At 46.4% G+C, this 16,989-nt stretch overlaps 2 protein-coding genes across 6 annotated transcripts in view; one reads left to right on the forward strand and one right to left on the reverse strand.

The window, feature by feature from the left end:
• Positions 1 to 255: 255 nt before the first annotated feature.
• Positions 256 to 13,561, forward strand: POMT1 (protein O-mannosyltransferase 1). 5 transcript variants are annotated; one of them, XM_030461122.1, is made up of 21 exons: positions 269 to 378; positions 1,003 to 1,119; positions 1,754 to 1,897; positions 2,193 to 2,299; positions 2,892 to 2,942; positions 3,274 to 3,420; positions 4,428 to 4,539; positions 5,191 to 5,256; positions 5,800 to 5,893; positions 6,360 to 6,515; positions 7,079 to 7,209; positions 7,455 to 7,550; positions 8,905 to 8,997; positions 9,817 to 9,913; positions 10,005 to 10,097; positions 10,543 to 10,663; positions 10,942 to 11,039; positions 11,509 to 11,622; positions 12,106 to 12,232; positions 12,844 to 13,021; positions 13,245 to 13,561. In XM_030461122.1, the coding sequence occupies exons 3-21, from the start codon at positions 1,776 to 1,778 to the stop codon at positions 13,417 to 13,419; spliced, it is 2,178 nt and encodes a 725-aa protein (XP_030316982.1). In that variant the 5' UTR covers positions 269 to 378; positions 1,003 to 1,119; positions 1,754 to 1,775; the 3' UTR covers positions 13,420 to 13,561. The 5 variants fall into 5 exon arrangements, with proteins under 5 accessions (XP_008489723.1, XP_030316982.1, XP_030316984.1 ...); XM_030461124.1 differs by having other exon boundaries at positions 4,500 to 4,539; XM_008491501.2 differs by lacking the exon at positions 1,003 to 1,119 and having other exon boundaries at positions 256 to 378.
• A 1,381-nt stretch (positions 13,562 to 14,942) lies between these two features.
• UCK1 (uridine-cytidine kinase 1) overlaps positions 14,943 to 16,989 on the reverse strand; it is a 5,005-nt gene continuing 2,958 nt past the window's right edge. The window contains exon 7 of the mRNA XM_008491502.2: positions 14,943 to 16,752. Coding sequence (XP_008489724.2) covers positions 16,565 to 16,752 — 188 coding nt within the window. The 3' untranslated portion in view covers positions 14,943 to 16,564. The remainder of the gene's footprint in view (positions 16,753 to 16,989) is intronic.

Raw genomic sequence — 16,989 nt, forward strand, 5'->3', positions numbered from 1 at the left:
AGGTGAGGGTGACCGCGGTCTCACAGGGACACGGGCGGGGAACGTTCCCTAGCTGGCGGTGCGTGGGAGGCCGGGGGTGGTGCTGAGGCTGCGGGCTGAGTCCGGGGCTGTGGCGATGGAGGGGCCGGGGGCCCTCAGGGCGGGACCGTAGCTCAGTGGCCGGGCGGCGGTGTTGCCATAGCAACATGGCGGCGCCATTACCTTTTCCCGCCCTTGCGGCGCTGCGTGCGTCTGACGTCACATCCGATGACGTGGGGTAAAGGCGGGCGGGAGGGAGTGGGCGCCGTCGTCTCCTCAGGGTCGGGGGTCCTGGTTCCGGTCCCGCTGCCTTCCCCGGGGCACGGTGGGGTCGGTGGTCCCGCTTCCCCCCGCACCTCCGTAAGGCTCAAGGGGGACGGGTCAGGCCTGGTGGCAGGGTTAGTGGCGCCGCTGCCCCCAGCTAAGGCTGGAGGGGGGGATACGAGGCCTGGTGGTGGCACCGCTGCTGCCATGGGCCTGGAGGGGAGGCTGGGAGGCCTGGTGGTGTGTTAGTGGTCCCGGACATCAGCCCCGAAATAACACTCAAGGGGGGTACAGAGCTGGATGGAGGGTGGCTGTTTGGTCTTGAGGACCCTGAGGTGTGGGGGCTTGGTTCTGCTGCTCCCCGTAATGCTCAAAAGGGGATACAGGGCCTCAGGGGGGGGGAGGGTGGTGTGGTTAGGGGGTCTGCGAACCCTTCGCATAACCTAAAGCTCACAGAAGGGGATGCAGAACTTTGTAGAGGGCTTAATGGTCCTTTGAGGAGGTGTACGTGGTCTGGTGGGGCAGTAGTGCTGAGGTTCTGCCTCCCACCTGCCTGCACTGCAGGAGAAGCAGGGTCCTCTCCATCAGGATGTTCTTTTGGGTCCCATAGCCTGTGAGATGGTGGCCTGGCAGGGCTGTGCATCCCCAGCACCAGTGGAAAGCACAGCGTTGCAAGGGGCTTCATAAACAACTGCTCCACACAGTACTCGTGTTTTGTAGGGGGTGAGGAGTGAGGATGGTGGCACAGCTCTTGGTGGTGGTGATGTGCTGGCTTTGTTCTCCCCTGATCAGAGCCATGCAAACGGATTTGTTTGTGTAACTTTCCATCATACTGAGGTGAGGAGATGCAACGCTGATTTCCTACTATTTCCTGACCTAGCTTTTAGCAGTTTCTGCCTGCAGGAGTAGAGTCCCATCCTGCTTCCTGCAGCACTCCCCCCCAGGCTGCACTAGAGCCCTGCAGCACCCACACACCTGCCAGTTTATTAGAAGGAGGATGTTAGAGGGTTCTGCCCTCTGCTTCCCCTAGGAAATATATTCAGTTTGCAAAGAAGTAACTATTTTTTTTTAAGCTACCTGAGCAGCCTTGTGCCTGAGCAGGAAGTTTGCCTATCACTAGCACTGGAGTCTGAGCTGCTTAGCTCAAAGCAGAATGTAGGCTGGAATTAAGTTATGTTACTGCAGAACCACTGTAAGTATAAGCATATTTATAAGCATATTTCTATAAGTTTCTAGCTTTATATAGATGGCAGAGACCCCCACACATGCAGAAGCAGGGCAGATGAAAAGTTAAATGGGTTTAGTAGTTCAGAGTTAAAACTGTAGATACAGCAGAAAACACCTAAAAGCAGGAGAACTTTGGAAGATCCATTCCCTTGTGCTGCTCACAGAAGTGGTGCATGCTTACTGTCAAGGGATCTGCAGCTGGCTGTGAGCTACAGGATGACTGCTGCTCTCTCTGCTCTTAAAGGTTTGGAGAGACCTTGGACAGGATGCTGGGGCTTGTGAAGAAGCCATTTGTGGTTGCTGTGGAGATCAACATCAGCCTGGTGGCAGTGACTGTGATGGGATTAATGAGCCGCCTCTGGGGGCTTTCCTATCCACGGGCTGTAGTGTGAGTAGAATACTTTATTTTCTACTTGAATGCCACAGACTTGTGTTTTTTAAGTGTTTGTGAGTAAGGGTGCAGGAACAGAAGAGCAGAGCTTGTCTGACCCCAGCCTCTGCAAACAGAGTGGTAATGTTTCCCTAATAGCAACTCCCTAGGGAAGGGGCAAAGCCACTCACTGTGCTTCACTACATTCTTAGCCTTTTGCCCACTAATCTGTGTTTCCTTTCCTGGTATCCCTGCAGCCTGCTGGCTACTTCCAGTTAGGTTTGACATTTTTTTTCCCCTTTTTTCCCCCCAGTTTTGATGAAGTTTATTATGGCCAGTTCGTTTCACTCTACATGAAGAGGATCTTCTTTGTGGATGACAGTGGCCCACCCTTCGGCCACATGCTGCTGGCATTGGGAGGTAGGGTGTCCCCTGGAACTCCAAGTGTTTGTTGTTGCTCTGAAGGAGAGAAATGCTGGTTAGAAATGAGTTGTCAGATCCTGGCTCTGGGGAAAAAGCACGAGGCAGCCAAGAGATTCTGATAAGGAGTTAAGGTTTCCTTTATTTAGTGTCATTTGGGGCTATTGCAGGAGTACTGGGGAGGAAATGGAGCCATCCATCCATTTCCTTGTTGTTATCCAGTCCTTTGGATAAAGAGAAAGGTAAGATGAGAACTTCTTTGTGACTAGAAATTGTAGGAAACAAGGAGACTCACAGACCTGAGTTCCTTTCTGTAGCTGAGACATGCACAACAAAAGTATCTGGAAGGAGAAATGAAATACACCTAGAACTTTGCCACGGAGAGTCTGTTGTTCCCAGTTTGTTTTCTTGGTGCCTCTGCATGTTCGTGAGTACTGCTGCAGACAGAGCAGTAAAAAGGGGGTCTTTTGGGGAAAGAGAGCTTTTCCTGTGCAGAGAAACTGTGTGTGGGAAATGGTTCCAGGACCAAGTTAGCAGCAGTTTTTATATTTGTTTTGAAACTGGAAATGCTGAATTGCTGCTTATGTTATAGGTTACCTAGGAGGATTTGATGGGAACTTCTTATGGAACAGAATTGGAGCTGGTAAGAGCTGATTTTAACTGTCTCATCCTTTTGAGAAAATAAGCAGGATTTCAGAAGCAGGCAGATTCCTTTTGCCTCCTATTGCTTTATGTGACTCCATTACTTCTCTTAAAAAAGACTTCTGCAGGTCTCTAACAGATGTTTGAGGCACTGTGATTCCACCACACGGATTTTTAAAATCAGTTAGAGCAGTACAGGACAGACAACAGATTACTAAGAGCAGGAGTTGGATTCATCCTTATGGTTTATTCATAAGGAATGCTGTATTGATCTGTCTTCTCCTTAACTAATAGTTTATAAATGAGTGTGTCACTGTTGTCTCCTGTTTCAGAATACAGCATGAATGTTCCTGTTTGGTCCTTGCGCCTCCTGCCAGCCCTGGCAGGTGCTCTCTGTGTGCCTTTGGCCTACCAGATTTTGATAGAACTGCACTTCTCCCACTGTGCTGCACTTGGAGCTGCTTTTCTCATACTCTTAGGTAAGATTATTCCCCCTGGGTCCTTCATGCAGGGGACAAAGGGTCCCTTTTCCCCTTGTGTTTTTTTTAGGGCACATAAAAGGCTGGAGTGGCATTTCCCCCCGAATGTATTCCCCCCCACCAGAGCCCACTTTGAGCCCTAGCCTGGATCAGTCTCTGCAAGCCTCTCCAGCCCCTGCTGTCCTTACAGCTCTTCAGCAGGCTGCTGTTCTACTCTGAGGTTCATTTCATTATTAAGCAGTGGGCAGCCTTAACAGCCTGACAGAAAACCATATTTCTTGCATCTCTGGAGTCCTCTGCTCATTTCCTCAGAGGCTTACAGGATGAATTGCAATATACTCTTTTTTAACAGCAGGACAACCCAACTTGAAATCAGAGCTCATCAAATTTCTTCTCCAAACATCATCCAGTCTGTGTCCCTAGCACACTTCACACTGTTTGGGTGTGTATAACTCAGATTTTATTTTTTTTTCTCTAGTGGCAGCTGTCTGAAAGGGAAAGAGCCTCTCAGCAACCCTTTAGCAGACCGATAAGAGAAACTTCTTATAGCTACTGGTTGCTCTGATCTGGCTCAGGGAATCCTGCACAAAGCAGCTCATTGTAGTTCCTTTTCTCAAAGCTTAGTCATCATTCTCATTGCTTGCTGGGGTCACTGCCTTGACTCTCCTTGCCTTGAGAAACACCTCTTTGGATTTCCCAGCATTCCAGGATTTTCTTTGTCCATTTTTTTGGCAAGCACAACACCTTTATCTGCCTCCTGCCAGACTTTGCCACTTGCCCACCTCTTTGTCCTTGGAGACAGTTAAGGCTGTGTACTTTGCTCCTGCTGGAAGTTTTTTGTCCCTTTAAACATGTTACCTCCCTATTACAGCCACTAAGATTGCAAATGAATTGGCTGTCCTTAAAGGGGCAGGTCCTACTCTTGGATAATTATGTGAGTGTCTGTGGTGGCACTTGCCTTCCAGATAAGCTTGTCTAATTTTGTGTCTGTCTCTCTTTTCCAACAGAGAACTCCTTGATCACACAGTCAAGGTTCATGCTCCTGGAATCAATACTGATTTTTTTTATTCTACTTGCAGTTCTGTCCTACCTAAAGTTCTACAATTTGCAAAGGCACAGGTAAGGCTGGACTGTCTCCCATCCTTTTGGATATTCTGGTGGTGTTTTTCACAGACTGTTTTTTACTTTGAGTCACTTCACTCTTCTTCAGCTGTCTGTAAAATCCAATGCTTTGACCTCTAACATGGCTGCCCCAGAATTTTTCTCCTGAGCAGTGTTAAAAATAAAAATCCCTGAGAATACTCCTTTGCCCACTCAGGTTTTTTATTGGACACTGCACAGAAACACCTGTGTTAGCAGATCACTTAATGTTGCTTTGTTAGTGTTTACAAACACTGAATTTAGAGATCTTTGTCTCTTTTCTTGTGACTTCACCTGTGTTCTGATCCTTGCAGAGGATAAAGTAATCTTCAGTAAAGTAAAATTATCTCTAAACAAGCAAGTGATGTACTACATGTCTTTTATCTCTGGAATCAGAAGGCAGGTAACATTTGGTTTTGCTTTCCAGGATACAGAAAAGAACATTTAAGAACAAGCTGTAGGTCAAGGCTGAGAGTTAGTGGCATGGGAGGTTCAAAACGAGATACCTCTGAGTAGAGTAAGAAACAGGAGAGTCCAGCAAGTTGTTTTTTCCAAGTTAAATTAGTTGAATTCAGGATCCTAAGAAGATGCCCAGATCTCACCACATCATCCTTCGTTCTTTTATTTAAGCTCCTTTTCTGGCAGCTGGTGGTGTTGGCTTCTGTTGACTGGAGTAGCTTGTTCTTGTGCAGTTGGGTAAGTGATGATGTCTTATCTTTAGTAAACTGATATTCCTGCCCACCCTTTGAGGTGCCATGGGGCTTTGGATTTTGAAGGCTGCTTCTTGGTGCAGTTCTCAGCAGACATCTCCAGGATGTTTTAGTGAGTTAGAGCATTGCTGTAGAGAGGATGGTGATTCACAGAGGGCAGTTCCAGGCATCAGAGGGCAATGTGCTGAGAACAGAACACATTTCTCAGAGATAGCTTTACTTTATAAATTAGCACCTGCATGTCACCCCTCCCTTCTAGTTGCTTTAGGTTTCAGTAAGTCTCGATTCAGGGAGTTGGTGCTTTGTGATCTGCCAGCATGTTATAATCAAGAAGGTTCTGTCACTAGGCCACTTAGTGTAAATTGGCAAACAGATCATTTCTGCTGATGCCAAAGTCTTGAAGCTTATTTATCTTGTACCAATCCTGTTCAAGAGAAAGATGGAATGGTAATGTCTTGTAGTGGGTAGCTGTGTAGTTTTTAACTGCATTCATTTAACTGTATTCATCTTCTATGCACTTTCTTTTCAGAGTGAAATACATGGGCCTGTTTACCTATATGCTGCTCTTGGCTGTCTCAGGACTCCATTTCTGGCACATGATAGGAGACCAGAACTTCTCAAATGTAGGTAGCACAAAAGGTTTTGCTAAACCTATTACACAGAACTTTTCAGTATAGGAGCCAGCCAGGAGCCTCACAAGCCCACATGTAACCATGCTGTCTGTAGATGCTTTTTATACCAAAATTCCTTTGCACAGCCTGCAAACCTTCATGTCATAGAACAGATTCCCAGCTCAGTTGCTGGAGAAGATTGAGTTAGGTTTAGGGTAAGCATGTTTGTGTGACTGTCTTCTCTGCTTTTATCCATATCTTGATTTATAGCTCAAAACCTATACTGCTTTGCATACTTCCTGTTGCCTTCAGTTCAGATCCACAGTGGAAGTTTACCAAGCTGTCCACCACAGTAGAGCTGAGTGAGAGTGGCTGTGGGAACTTAAAAAAGACAAACAAACCAAGCCAATTGCACTGGTATTTTTAATATTTTCAGTATCTGGAGCATGAAACCACTGAGTTCTCTGTGTTTTTCTAGGTTTCCTTGGTGTACCATTTTCTGGCTAGGGGTCTGGCCCTCATCCTCATCCCTGTGACAATATACCTGTCCTTCTTCTATGTTCACCTGACACTGCTGTATCGCTCTGGGCATCATGACCAGATCATGACAAGTGCTTTCCAAGCCAGCCTAGAGGTAAAGGAAGTGTGGTCATGAAACTGATTTATTAGGGGAGAAGAGGGGGAAATCTGTCTTGTGTTTACTCTTAGAAGAAAAGGGGTGTGATCTTGTCCCTCTGAACTTAGATACTTGTTCCTATAGTGTCATTTAACTACTTTGCTGATGCTTTAAGATGGGGCACTAATGACTGAAATCCCAGTAACAGATGAAAATCTGTTCCCAGTGAACCAAGAACAGTATGTTCTCTCTTCTGCTAAAAATTTGTCCCTTCCTACAGAGAACTCTGCAAGAATAGGTACAGTACTGAACTCTTAAGTGATGACATTTCAGGCTGCAGGATGACAGTATGATTTTCTGTAGAAGACTGCTTAGTTTGTCTTTCACAACAGCCTGGCTTTAGGGATCTTCCTGAGGCCCTTCAGTCTTTCAGGCATTGGTATCTGCTGAGTATGGTGTTGCAAGATTTGATTTTAGTAGATATAACCAAATGAGGTCTTGTGCTAAGATACTGCCATGTTCAAGTGACAGGTGACTCTTAATAGAATTTAAGCAGTATGTGGGTTGTTTTTTATTCTCAGGGTGGGCTGGCTCGGATCACTCAGGGTCAGCCCTTGGAGGTGGCCTATGGCTCCCAGATTACTCTGAGGAACGTGCTGGGCAAGCCTGTGCAGTGCTGGCTCCATTCCCACACAAATACTTATCCCATCAGGTGAGGAATCTGGTTGAGTCTGTGTTGTTAGGGTGAAAGTATTCTCTGGTTCTTCACCTGCCAGCCCAAGTATTTCAGTTCAGGTCCTGGAGATCTCTTCATTAATCCTTCAGAGCACACAGCAGATGTACAGATTCTCTGTACTCTGTAGGAATGGGGCCAGTGCTGGTTTGTACTTCTGTGGCTCTTGAGCACAGACACGTTCTGTTACACACCTGTGGAGTTTTTTTTAACTTCCCATACAGGTATGAGAATGGGCGAGGCAGTTCCCATCAGCAGCAGGTGACCTGCTATCCCTTCAAGGATGTGAACAACTGGTGGATTGTCAAAGATCCTGGAATGTGAGTATGTAAGGGATTTGAATGCCAAGCTGCTGTAACTGCAGCTTCTACATGCTCCAAAACCCCAGCCAGGGCGTAGCTTGGATTGGACATCTCTCTTCTCTGCTGATGGGTGCAAAGGCCATGTGTGATCCTGAGCCACAGAGTTGGTAGGCATGGCTCTCTGCACACTCCTCCACACTATAGTAAGAGCATTACTGAGGACTCCAGAATTATTTCTGAACTGTTCCTGCCAGAACATCAGCTGTGCTGTGCCCAACGGGGACTTTATAAAGACTCATGAGACCAGTGGGAACTTCAGGTGCTTTGCATGAAAGACAAGTTCTGTTTTTTGAAATGTGTGAGCCTTGGCATTCAGGTACCTTCATGAGTTTTATCAAATTTGAATGGGTCTGAGAAGAAAATAGAGATCACATTTGCAGAACAGGTATTTCTTTGTGTTTAAAGTGTGGGATGAGCTGTAGAATCTACCACACAGGAAGGGATTCCAAGTGGGTGCCTGTGCCTGAGAGGCCGGGTTTGTGCTGAAGTGTCTTGCCATTGTAGCTCCTGGTGAGAAGCAGGACTACTTCTTCTGGTTTTGCCAGTTAAAGCCTTTGTGTGATACCATTTCATGCTGATTAAAAAGTTGCTTTTTTTTTGTTCCTTATGTTGCTCTAGGAACTGTATGAAGAGTCCTACCAGTTGGACTGTGTGCCATTCTAAATCATATCCCCATTGGGAAGCTTTGTCCATAGTGCAAACCTTTCAAGTAGGGATCCCACCAGCACCACAGAAACCCAGTAGCTTCTTAAAATTCTTCAAGCTGAATATTCCTATGACCCCTGGATGATGTCATGGACTTGTGTAGAACACTAAAGTACAGGCAGCAATAAGAAGAACTGCAGTGGTCCCCCTTGCCAAAGCATGCCTTAGACCTGTAGCAAGATGAGAGTGTGCTCTTCATGGTGGAGATAGTCATTGATCTTATAATTCTGCCAAAGTCACATTAGCTGTAGTATGAACAGCTGTCAGACCTCACTGAGGCACACACTTACCTCTCAGAAGGCACCAAACAGCTGAGGGGTGGAGGTAATCTGAACTCACTCCCCACTGCCCTGGATTCAGGCCACTGACCTAATGGCTGGGGTGTCAGTATCCCATTACCCACCTGAGTCATTCTGCTCTTAACTCACCTTTACCTTGATGAGCTTTGTTTCCATTCTGGTACAATCTGTAGGTTGCTTCAGTTTCTCATCTTACTGCCTAAATGTCCATCCCTGCCTGCACATTCTTGACCTAACAGTTTGGTCAGGTTGCATTATATCAAAACCACTAACTACCTAACCACTTCCTCTTGGTGTTCCTCCACCAGGCAGCAGCTGGTGGTGAGTAACCCCCCCAGGCCTGTCAGGCACGGACACATCGTGCAGCTGGTCCATGGCATCACCACTCGGTACCTCAACACGTAAGTCCTCTCCTCACTTTCTGTTCTGATGAGTCTGCTGGCACCTTCTGCTTCCTTATAACTGTTCAGGGACTGAAGTGTTCTTATCCTGGCATTCAGACATGCTGTAAAGTGCTCGTTATTCATGGATTCTTAACATGGTGGAGCTAGGAGGGACCTCATGTGATTACATAAGCCATCCCTGTGGTCCAGAGGAAGGGTGCTATGTGCTTATTTATTTTTTGCAGTTTACTTGGCAGTGGGATTTGATACTAATGATGAACTGATAGCTGATCCTGGTCTTCTCTACTAGTGGCCTTAGTGGTGGTTTTACAATTCATGATAGTTCTGCAGATTCCTAAAATACAAAGATCCCTTGGAGAGTTTTCATCCTTGCCCCTTCCCTGCCTCTGTTCCAGGCAAAGCAGGCATTGCCTGAAATGTCTCCTGACTGCATCCCAAACGGCGTCTGCTTGGACTTTAATATCACTCAGATTGGGAAGGGGGTTGTTCTGAACTTGGGTTTTAGCTATGTCCCTTCCAAACCTAATTCATGATTGGAAGCCCCAGTGAACAGCATCTCTGTTTGTCACAATCACTGCTTGTTCTTCAGTCTGGAACAGCCAGGATCTGTACTGGCTTCCTCTGAGCCTCTTCCTGGCAGCTCTTGCTTGTGGGAAGTGTTCTCGTTCAGGGTAAACAGTACAATCGGTATAAATTACTTATTTTTTGCTTTCTTACTGGATCTGTTCTAACCCAATTCAGTACCTCTGTGGGTTTGCTTTTTTTGTATGAATTTGGGAAATGCTGTTGGAGGATCTTACTTTACTCATTTTCCAGGCATGATGTTGCTGCCCCTATTAGCCCCCGCTCCCAAGAAGTTTCCTGCTATATTGATTATAACATCTCCATGCCAGCACAGAACCTGTGGAGAGTGGTGAGTGGTCAAAGGGAAGGGAGGAGCTCATCATGTTCCAGCAGAAACAGCTCAGATAACATGGTGATCAAAAGACATCTTTCTATTGTAGGAAATTGTGAACCGGGAGTCTGACACAGACTTGTGGAAGACAATTCTGTCAGAAGTGAGGTTTGTTCACGTGAACACCTCTGCAGTGTTGAAGGCAAGTGGATTTATGTTTATTTGCCTATAGCTTTTCCTTCAGGTAGGTCTTGCAGTCTCATGAGCTACTGAGCTCTGCTCCAGAACGCCCAACCCACCCACTAGAATAATTAACCAAATAAGCAAATAACAGGAAACAATAAGCTGCTGAGCTGGCAGAGCTATCCTGCTTCTCAGGAGGCTTGGAACACTGCTCACAGCTGGAGTTTGAGTGCAGCCTCAGCGATTGATGCTGACTCTGTGTGTAGTATGTGGCAGCAGCTGGAATGTTGGGGTCTCGTCGCAGAGATTCCCAGAACCGCTGCCTTTGTGGCTGTAGCATTTGAGGTGGAATTGTGTGGTGATTTCCCAGACTTCCTATCTGTTCCTGGCTGTGATCACTGCTTGGGCAGGGCTGCCGTCCTGCATGATGGCACTCTACTCCTACAGGTGTCTTTCACTTTCAGCTCAGTGGAGCATCTTTACCTGAGTGGGGATACCGGCAGCTGGAGGTGGTCGGAGAGAAGCTGTCCAAAGGCTACCACCAGAGCATGGTCTGGAATGTGGAGGAGCACAGATATGGGAAAAGTACATCTCAGCCCTGTTCTTCGAGCAGATTTCTGTGACTGGGAGACACTCTGTGTTGATGGGAAGGTGGTAGTGTGATGGGACAATGTTATTGTGTGTGTGATCACCAGGCTCTGGCTCTGTCACAATGACAGAATCCTTACAAATCCCCTTAGAGAGCTCCTGCAGTTGAACTGTGTATTGGGGAAGGGCTCCTGGGAGTGTGAGAAGCCAGGGTATATCATGTGGGCACTTTCTCCTTTCAAACTTTCTACCAGAGCTTTGCTGTTTTCTTCCAGGCCAAGAGCAAAAAGATAGGGAAGTGGAACTCCACTCTCCCACGCAGATGGACATAAGTAAAAACCTCAGCTTCATGGCAAAGTTCACAGAGTTGCAGGTGAGTATCTTTTTATTCCCTCATCTTTGCTTCTACTGCAGAGCAGGAACTCAATGAGGACTCACTGTTGATTCCTTTCTGATAGTTCAGTTTCCTCACTGAAAAGAAAGGTACTTCTGGGTGCACCTGTGCTGTTCAGTACTGAACACCCACCCAGATGTCTGCGTAAGAAAAGAAGGGAGTGGAAGATAGTTGGGTACCCAGAAGTTGTCCTGAGCTGAACTGTTGTGTGTTTTATATGCAGTCAGTAGTATTGGTGCCCCTTGCTGTAGGAACTCACTAAGGAAAGTGCATTATAGAAGAACAAATAAAACCATTGTAGTGATCAGTAGCCAGTTTGAGAGATGCAAAATCCTTCTCTGCTCCCAGGTTAAGAACTTACCATCTTACATCTGGAGCTGCTTACCCCTTCCTGCCATCCCACTCATGGCTCCTGTTCCGAAAGCCTTCTGTTTATTTTTTTTTCTAGTGGAAAATGCTCACATTAAAAAACGAAGACACAGAACATAAATACAGCTCCTCTCCTCTTGACTGGATCACAATGGACACAAATATTGCCTACTGGCTCCACCCGACCTCTGGTGTAAGTATGAGAGGTAAATGTAAAGCTGGTGAAGAAAGCAGCCTTCAGTTCAGATGAGAGCTCCATGAGTGGGAGTGAGAGCAGGGCTGTGGTTCCCACCAAGGAGTTGCTTACCACTCTTCCTGTGTTAAGAGTGTATTTTCCCTGAGGTTTGGGCTTTGTTTGGCATTTAATACAGCTTTGACAGTAGTTGCTTTTAATTAAATCATGTCTTCTGGCACATTTTATTTAAAGGAAAACTGCAGTTTAATTGTTTCCATTATTTATCTCATTTAGAGGATGAGTTCATCTCCAATAGCATCTTTTAAATGGATGACATTAAAAAAGAGTTGAAACAGCTAAGTTTATCAGCTTGCTTTGTTCCAGGAAAGATCAGGCTACTGAAGTTTAATAGAGCAAACCTGTGTAGGTAATATTTAAAACTTCTCCAACAGAACTGCAGCATGTTCCTGCTTCTGGCTTAGACCATTTTCTGTTCTGCAGGCCCAGATCCACCTCCTTGGGAATGTTGTCACCTGGGCTTCAGCTAATGTTGCTGCTCTGATCTACACCTCTTTGTCCCTGTGGTACTTGATACGTCGACGAAGAAAAATTTACGACATTCCTGAAGGTCTGACCCCATGGTGTGTGTGTGAACTGTGTGCTTGGCTGTGCCAGCACTTCTTCTTGCCCACTAACCCTGAAATTTTTATTTGGGATGCACCAAAATCTAGAGTAGCCCATGAAGAGACTCATTGTGGTCATAATATAACTGTCACCTCATGAGACAATACAGTAGCCAGCATGAGAGTTACTTGAATCATTCCCTGCAATCTCCAGGCATCACATTCAGATTCTCCTGAGCCTTTTGGTGATGCTTCAAGAGGTCCCACAGTGGCCGTGTGGGGAGGGGTTTATTTGATGTGTTTCTTCCAACTGAGATGCTGTCTCCTCTGCGTGGCCAGGCAGCTTTATGCTGCTCTTCCTGCCAGGACATTTTATTGTCCTGCTCTGAAGCTTCTTCACCTTGGCTGTAATTTGTCTGGATGGGTATTAGATAAAAACCTAATGAAACATAACCCTTTCCTTCAGCTGAGTGTGGTTAAGTTGAAGTATTCAGTTAATTAATTAGTAGCATGAGCTGGGGTGGGGAAAAAAAAACAGCCTAACAATCCAAGCCATAGGTAGGTGACTTTTTTGAGGTTTTAGGTGCTTTGAGATGGTGTCTCATGTCTTCTGCAGATGCGTGGCAGCTGTGGGTGTCAGCTGGGGGGATCTGCCTGGGAGGCTGGGCTGTGAACTACCTGCCCTTCTTCCTGATGGAGAAGACACTTTTCCTGTACCACTACCTGCCTGCCCTCACATTCCAGATTCTCCTGATCCCCGTTGTACTACAGCATCTTGGCAATCATCTCTGCAGGTATTTGGTACTCATAGCTGGATAGATGGGCAGGCAGACAAGAGAAGAGCCATGGTTCTTTTCTCCTGGGTTGTCACCCTAGCAAGCTGCTGCAGGGCAAGCTGTGGTTTCTCCAGCAGTGGCCACACTTTGGTGTTTGTAGGCCACACACTGGTCCTCCTTTTGGGCTGGAGCATTTGGCCAGCCTTTATTCAGCCTCACTGCTCTTTCCCTCTCACTCCAGGCCCCCACTTCTCAAGAGCATGTTCAGTGCATTGGTCGTTGCCTGGTTCTCTTCCATTTACCTTGTCTACTGCACCTTCAGCCCTGTCACCTATGGGGAGCCCTCTCTGTCTGTTCCTGAACTCAAGGACTTGCGGTGGAAGGACAGCTGGAACATCCTGATCCGAAAACAGTAATAGTTACAGTCCTGTTACAGGCAAACCCAGACACCTTTTATGCAAAGCCAAGAATTTATTGTTAGTATAATTGAAAACTTTACAGTCTGATCAAAAAATTGATAGTAGTCCAGATCTAACTGTTATAGAAAAAATACTTTACAAAAAAAAAAAAGTCTCAACTCTCAACAGTATTACACCTGTTAGGAGCTCAATTCCCAGTCTCTGTCCCTGTTCCATTCACCTCCACTGCCCCTCGGGCTCTGAAGGCTGTTGGTTTCAGTCAGCACCAGCGCAGTTGGGAGGAGCAGGCTGCAGGGGTTTCTTCTTCCTCCCTCTGGCACTGGGATGGTGATGGTTTGTTCCTTCTTGCATTAAGCTGCACTCTGGGGCTATTCTGTATGTTCCCTAGCACCTTGGTCTGCAATTCCATGTTACAAGTTACTAGAAATAGATACTCTCCAACATGCTGGATTCTTTTCTGTTTTCTTTGTTACTCCTAAAAATTGGGTTTTCCCAACTTTGAAGTTTACACATCTTCAGCTACCAGTGACAGGCTCTGCATCACTTGTCTTCAGCATCACCCCATGACCACATCCCCCAGCAGTGTGTTCTTTGCTATCACTCCTATTTCATTTCATTACGGCATTAAGCTAAGTTTATAAATAGTCCATTTTGTACAGCATAATGACTTGTTACTGTTATCTGTATCTTATCATTTGCCATAATCATTATTTTTATGAAGCTAAGCAAAAATAAAACAGACATTAAAAAATTGTTGTTACAGCTAAATAAGCTAAAACAAGGCCTCAGGCAGGCCAAGAAGTCACCATAGCCAGAAGAGTCCTTTGGCCTTGTGGTCTTGCTGTTCCTGGCAGCCCTTGGAAGAACTGATCAGACTGACCAGGAAACCTGCTGTAACCTGTACCCAAGGCCTTAGGGTCAAAACAGTGGCAGTGCCTCAGCCCATGCCCTGGCCTGCACCAACAGAGAAATTAACAGGGCAGGAGGTGCCAGTGAGGGCTTGGGATGGCTCAGCAGGGAATGTGCTGCAGCTCTGTGCAGGTGTTCCAACGCCTGGGTACCTACCCCACATGAATTTATTTTTTTTCCATGTGACTACAGCAGCAACAGGATCTTGCACTACAGCTCACAGCTGACCAAGACAGACAAGGGAGCTTCTAGCTGCAGAGTTTCTGCTGCTCTAACAACTGCTGTTCAAGGCTGCTTTGAGCTCCCCACCCTCCCCCAGAGTAAAGGATTATCAAACACCACAGTCATTCAGAACGGGTTTTAGTGACTATTTTGCTCCTGCTTAAAACAGCTGTGAGAGCTAATGCTTCACTGCAGTAGTTCATACTCTAAGTTTGGCACCCTGAGCTAAAGAGCACCCAGTTCATTTCCTAACTGCTGTCTCCTCAGCATTACAGACTTGTACCATGGACCTGGGGTAAGACGGGTGAAATCACAGACTTCACAAAGTTACTGATTTCCAGTGTTGAAAAGATTTGAAGGATGGAAGCACAGACTTCATTTTTTTTTTAAAGTGTTTGTTTGTTTGTTTTTGGTTTTTTTGTTACTTTCTCTGAAACTTCAGACATTACCAAACTAACAGTTAAGGGGGAGAAAGAACCGCTAAGTACTAGGTCACTCCAGAGGCATTCCTTTCTATCCCTTTATGCTGGTGTAGTACAGCATACGTACAGGTATATATTACAGGTATGTAAGTACCTCTTACATAAAATAGTCATTTCTGCTCCACTATTTGTTCATTTATTTATTAGCCAAAGTAACACACACACACACAGACACACACACAGCCAACACAGCCAGACCCTGGTTTTAGAAAACTAGCAAATATGAAAAACTTCCTCTTAATATTCTGCAAACCCTCCCCCTCCCCCCCAGACTCTGCTCTTTACAAATCTGTTACATTTACACCCTAAGTCCAGACTCAGGTAGCACAAGGACATTTTTCAAAGGCCCAACAAGCACTTCATTGCAGAATTATTGCTCTTCCAGAAACTCGCCATTGCTGCAGTATCACTTATCTTAGGTAAACTCAGAAACTGGGATTGCAGTGTTTATACTTCCAGCCTCGTCTGCTCTTTTTTAGGAAAAAAAAATAAATTCTTGAGTTTAAACTGCCTGAGTGCAAGGCAAGTGCTTTGACCCTGTCTGAGGGCAGGAGCATGGCCAGAGAGCTGTTCGTGCCAGCAGAAGAGGGGTGGGATTCTTGCAATTCACAGATCCACTCTGCCCCTCACTGACTTCACCACCCACCCCTGGAATTGAACGGATTCTGCCCAGCAGAATCTGCAACCAGCAGTACAGAAACACCCTAAAAAACCCAGCAATACTGACAAGGTCAACTCTCCATTTCCAACTCAATCCATTTGGAGCGACACACCCTGGTAAAGGAGACTGGGTACAAAAATTATTCATACAGTGTAGCAAGGATCAGGTGCTTGGAAAGGAATAAATTAGGCACTGGAATCACACAACTACTTGGGCCTGTGCCCCCTGATGGACGGCAAGTTTCCATTTGCTCCAGACATGTTTGGTTTTGGCTCTGTCTCAAGGGAGAGATTGCTCTACAGGTCATTCCTGCCCCCACATGCTGCTACACCTCACAAAGGAGGCTGCCCAGCAGGAGAGCAACACCAGAATTCTAGGTCCCAGCAAAGTGGAGAATAAGGGACTACACCTGCTGGGTGACATTAACAAGGTGTGAGCTAGTCTTGGAGAAAGAGACTGTTTTGTCTTCTGAAAATGGAAAATAAAATAGGCAGCTAATTTTCCCGCTAAAGTAGATAAAAATGAGGGAAATGGGGTCTCTTGCTAATCACCTGGTAGCACTTAATTTTCCAGGGAGCCTTAGATCTCATTTTGAAAATTAAAAAAAAAAAAAAATGGCAAGTGTCACTGCCTTTACCCAGTTCACTGAGGAGCAGAATGACTCCAGACACAGGAGAGGGGGTCTGGAGGGAAGAGGGGCGGGCAAGCCAACTCCTTCCTCTCCCCTCTGCAGGAAGTTTGACACCAGCATCCCCTCTACTGCTAGGAGGACTTAAAGGGCACTTCACCAACCATTCTGCTGAAGTCCTTCTTCCCTTAAATTGTCTTCAGTGTTGGTCTGGACCAGAGGCAAATATCCTTCAGGAGGCTAGTGTGGGCGGCTGCTGGACTCCAGGTGGGAGCGCTTGCCAGGTGCCAGCACACTGCTGCCCTCAGTTTGCTCAGGGAACGGGCGCTTGTAGGTCCGACCGTGCCCGTTCACTGCCCCACGCTGCCACTTGCAGATGTCTCCGTTGAGGATGTCCTGAATGTGCTGCACGATGAGGTTTATAGCAACTGCAGAGAGGAAGAGGAAAGGACACGTCGGCTTCAGTCCAGCCCTGCCCAACTGAAGTTTTAACAAACCCTTAAAGGAAACTACACCTGCTTGCTGTGGTGAGGTGAGACCTTCACAGAAAGCAGTAACCGCAGCACCAGTTTTAACACTGGTGTCCTGCTGGGCATCTCAACAAGCCTCTCACTTTGTCCAGAGGCTGAACAGCTGGTCATCCCAATCCAGCTCTGACACACCTC

This window comes from Calypte anna, chromosome 17 (genome assembly GCF_003957555.1).
Source record: "Calypte anna isolate BGI_N300 chromosome 17, bCalAnn1_v1.p, whole genome shotgun sequence".
In the NCBI taxonomy this organism is placed as follows: Eukaryota; Metazoa; Chordata; class Aves; order Apodiformes; family Trochilidae; genus Calypte; species Calypte anna.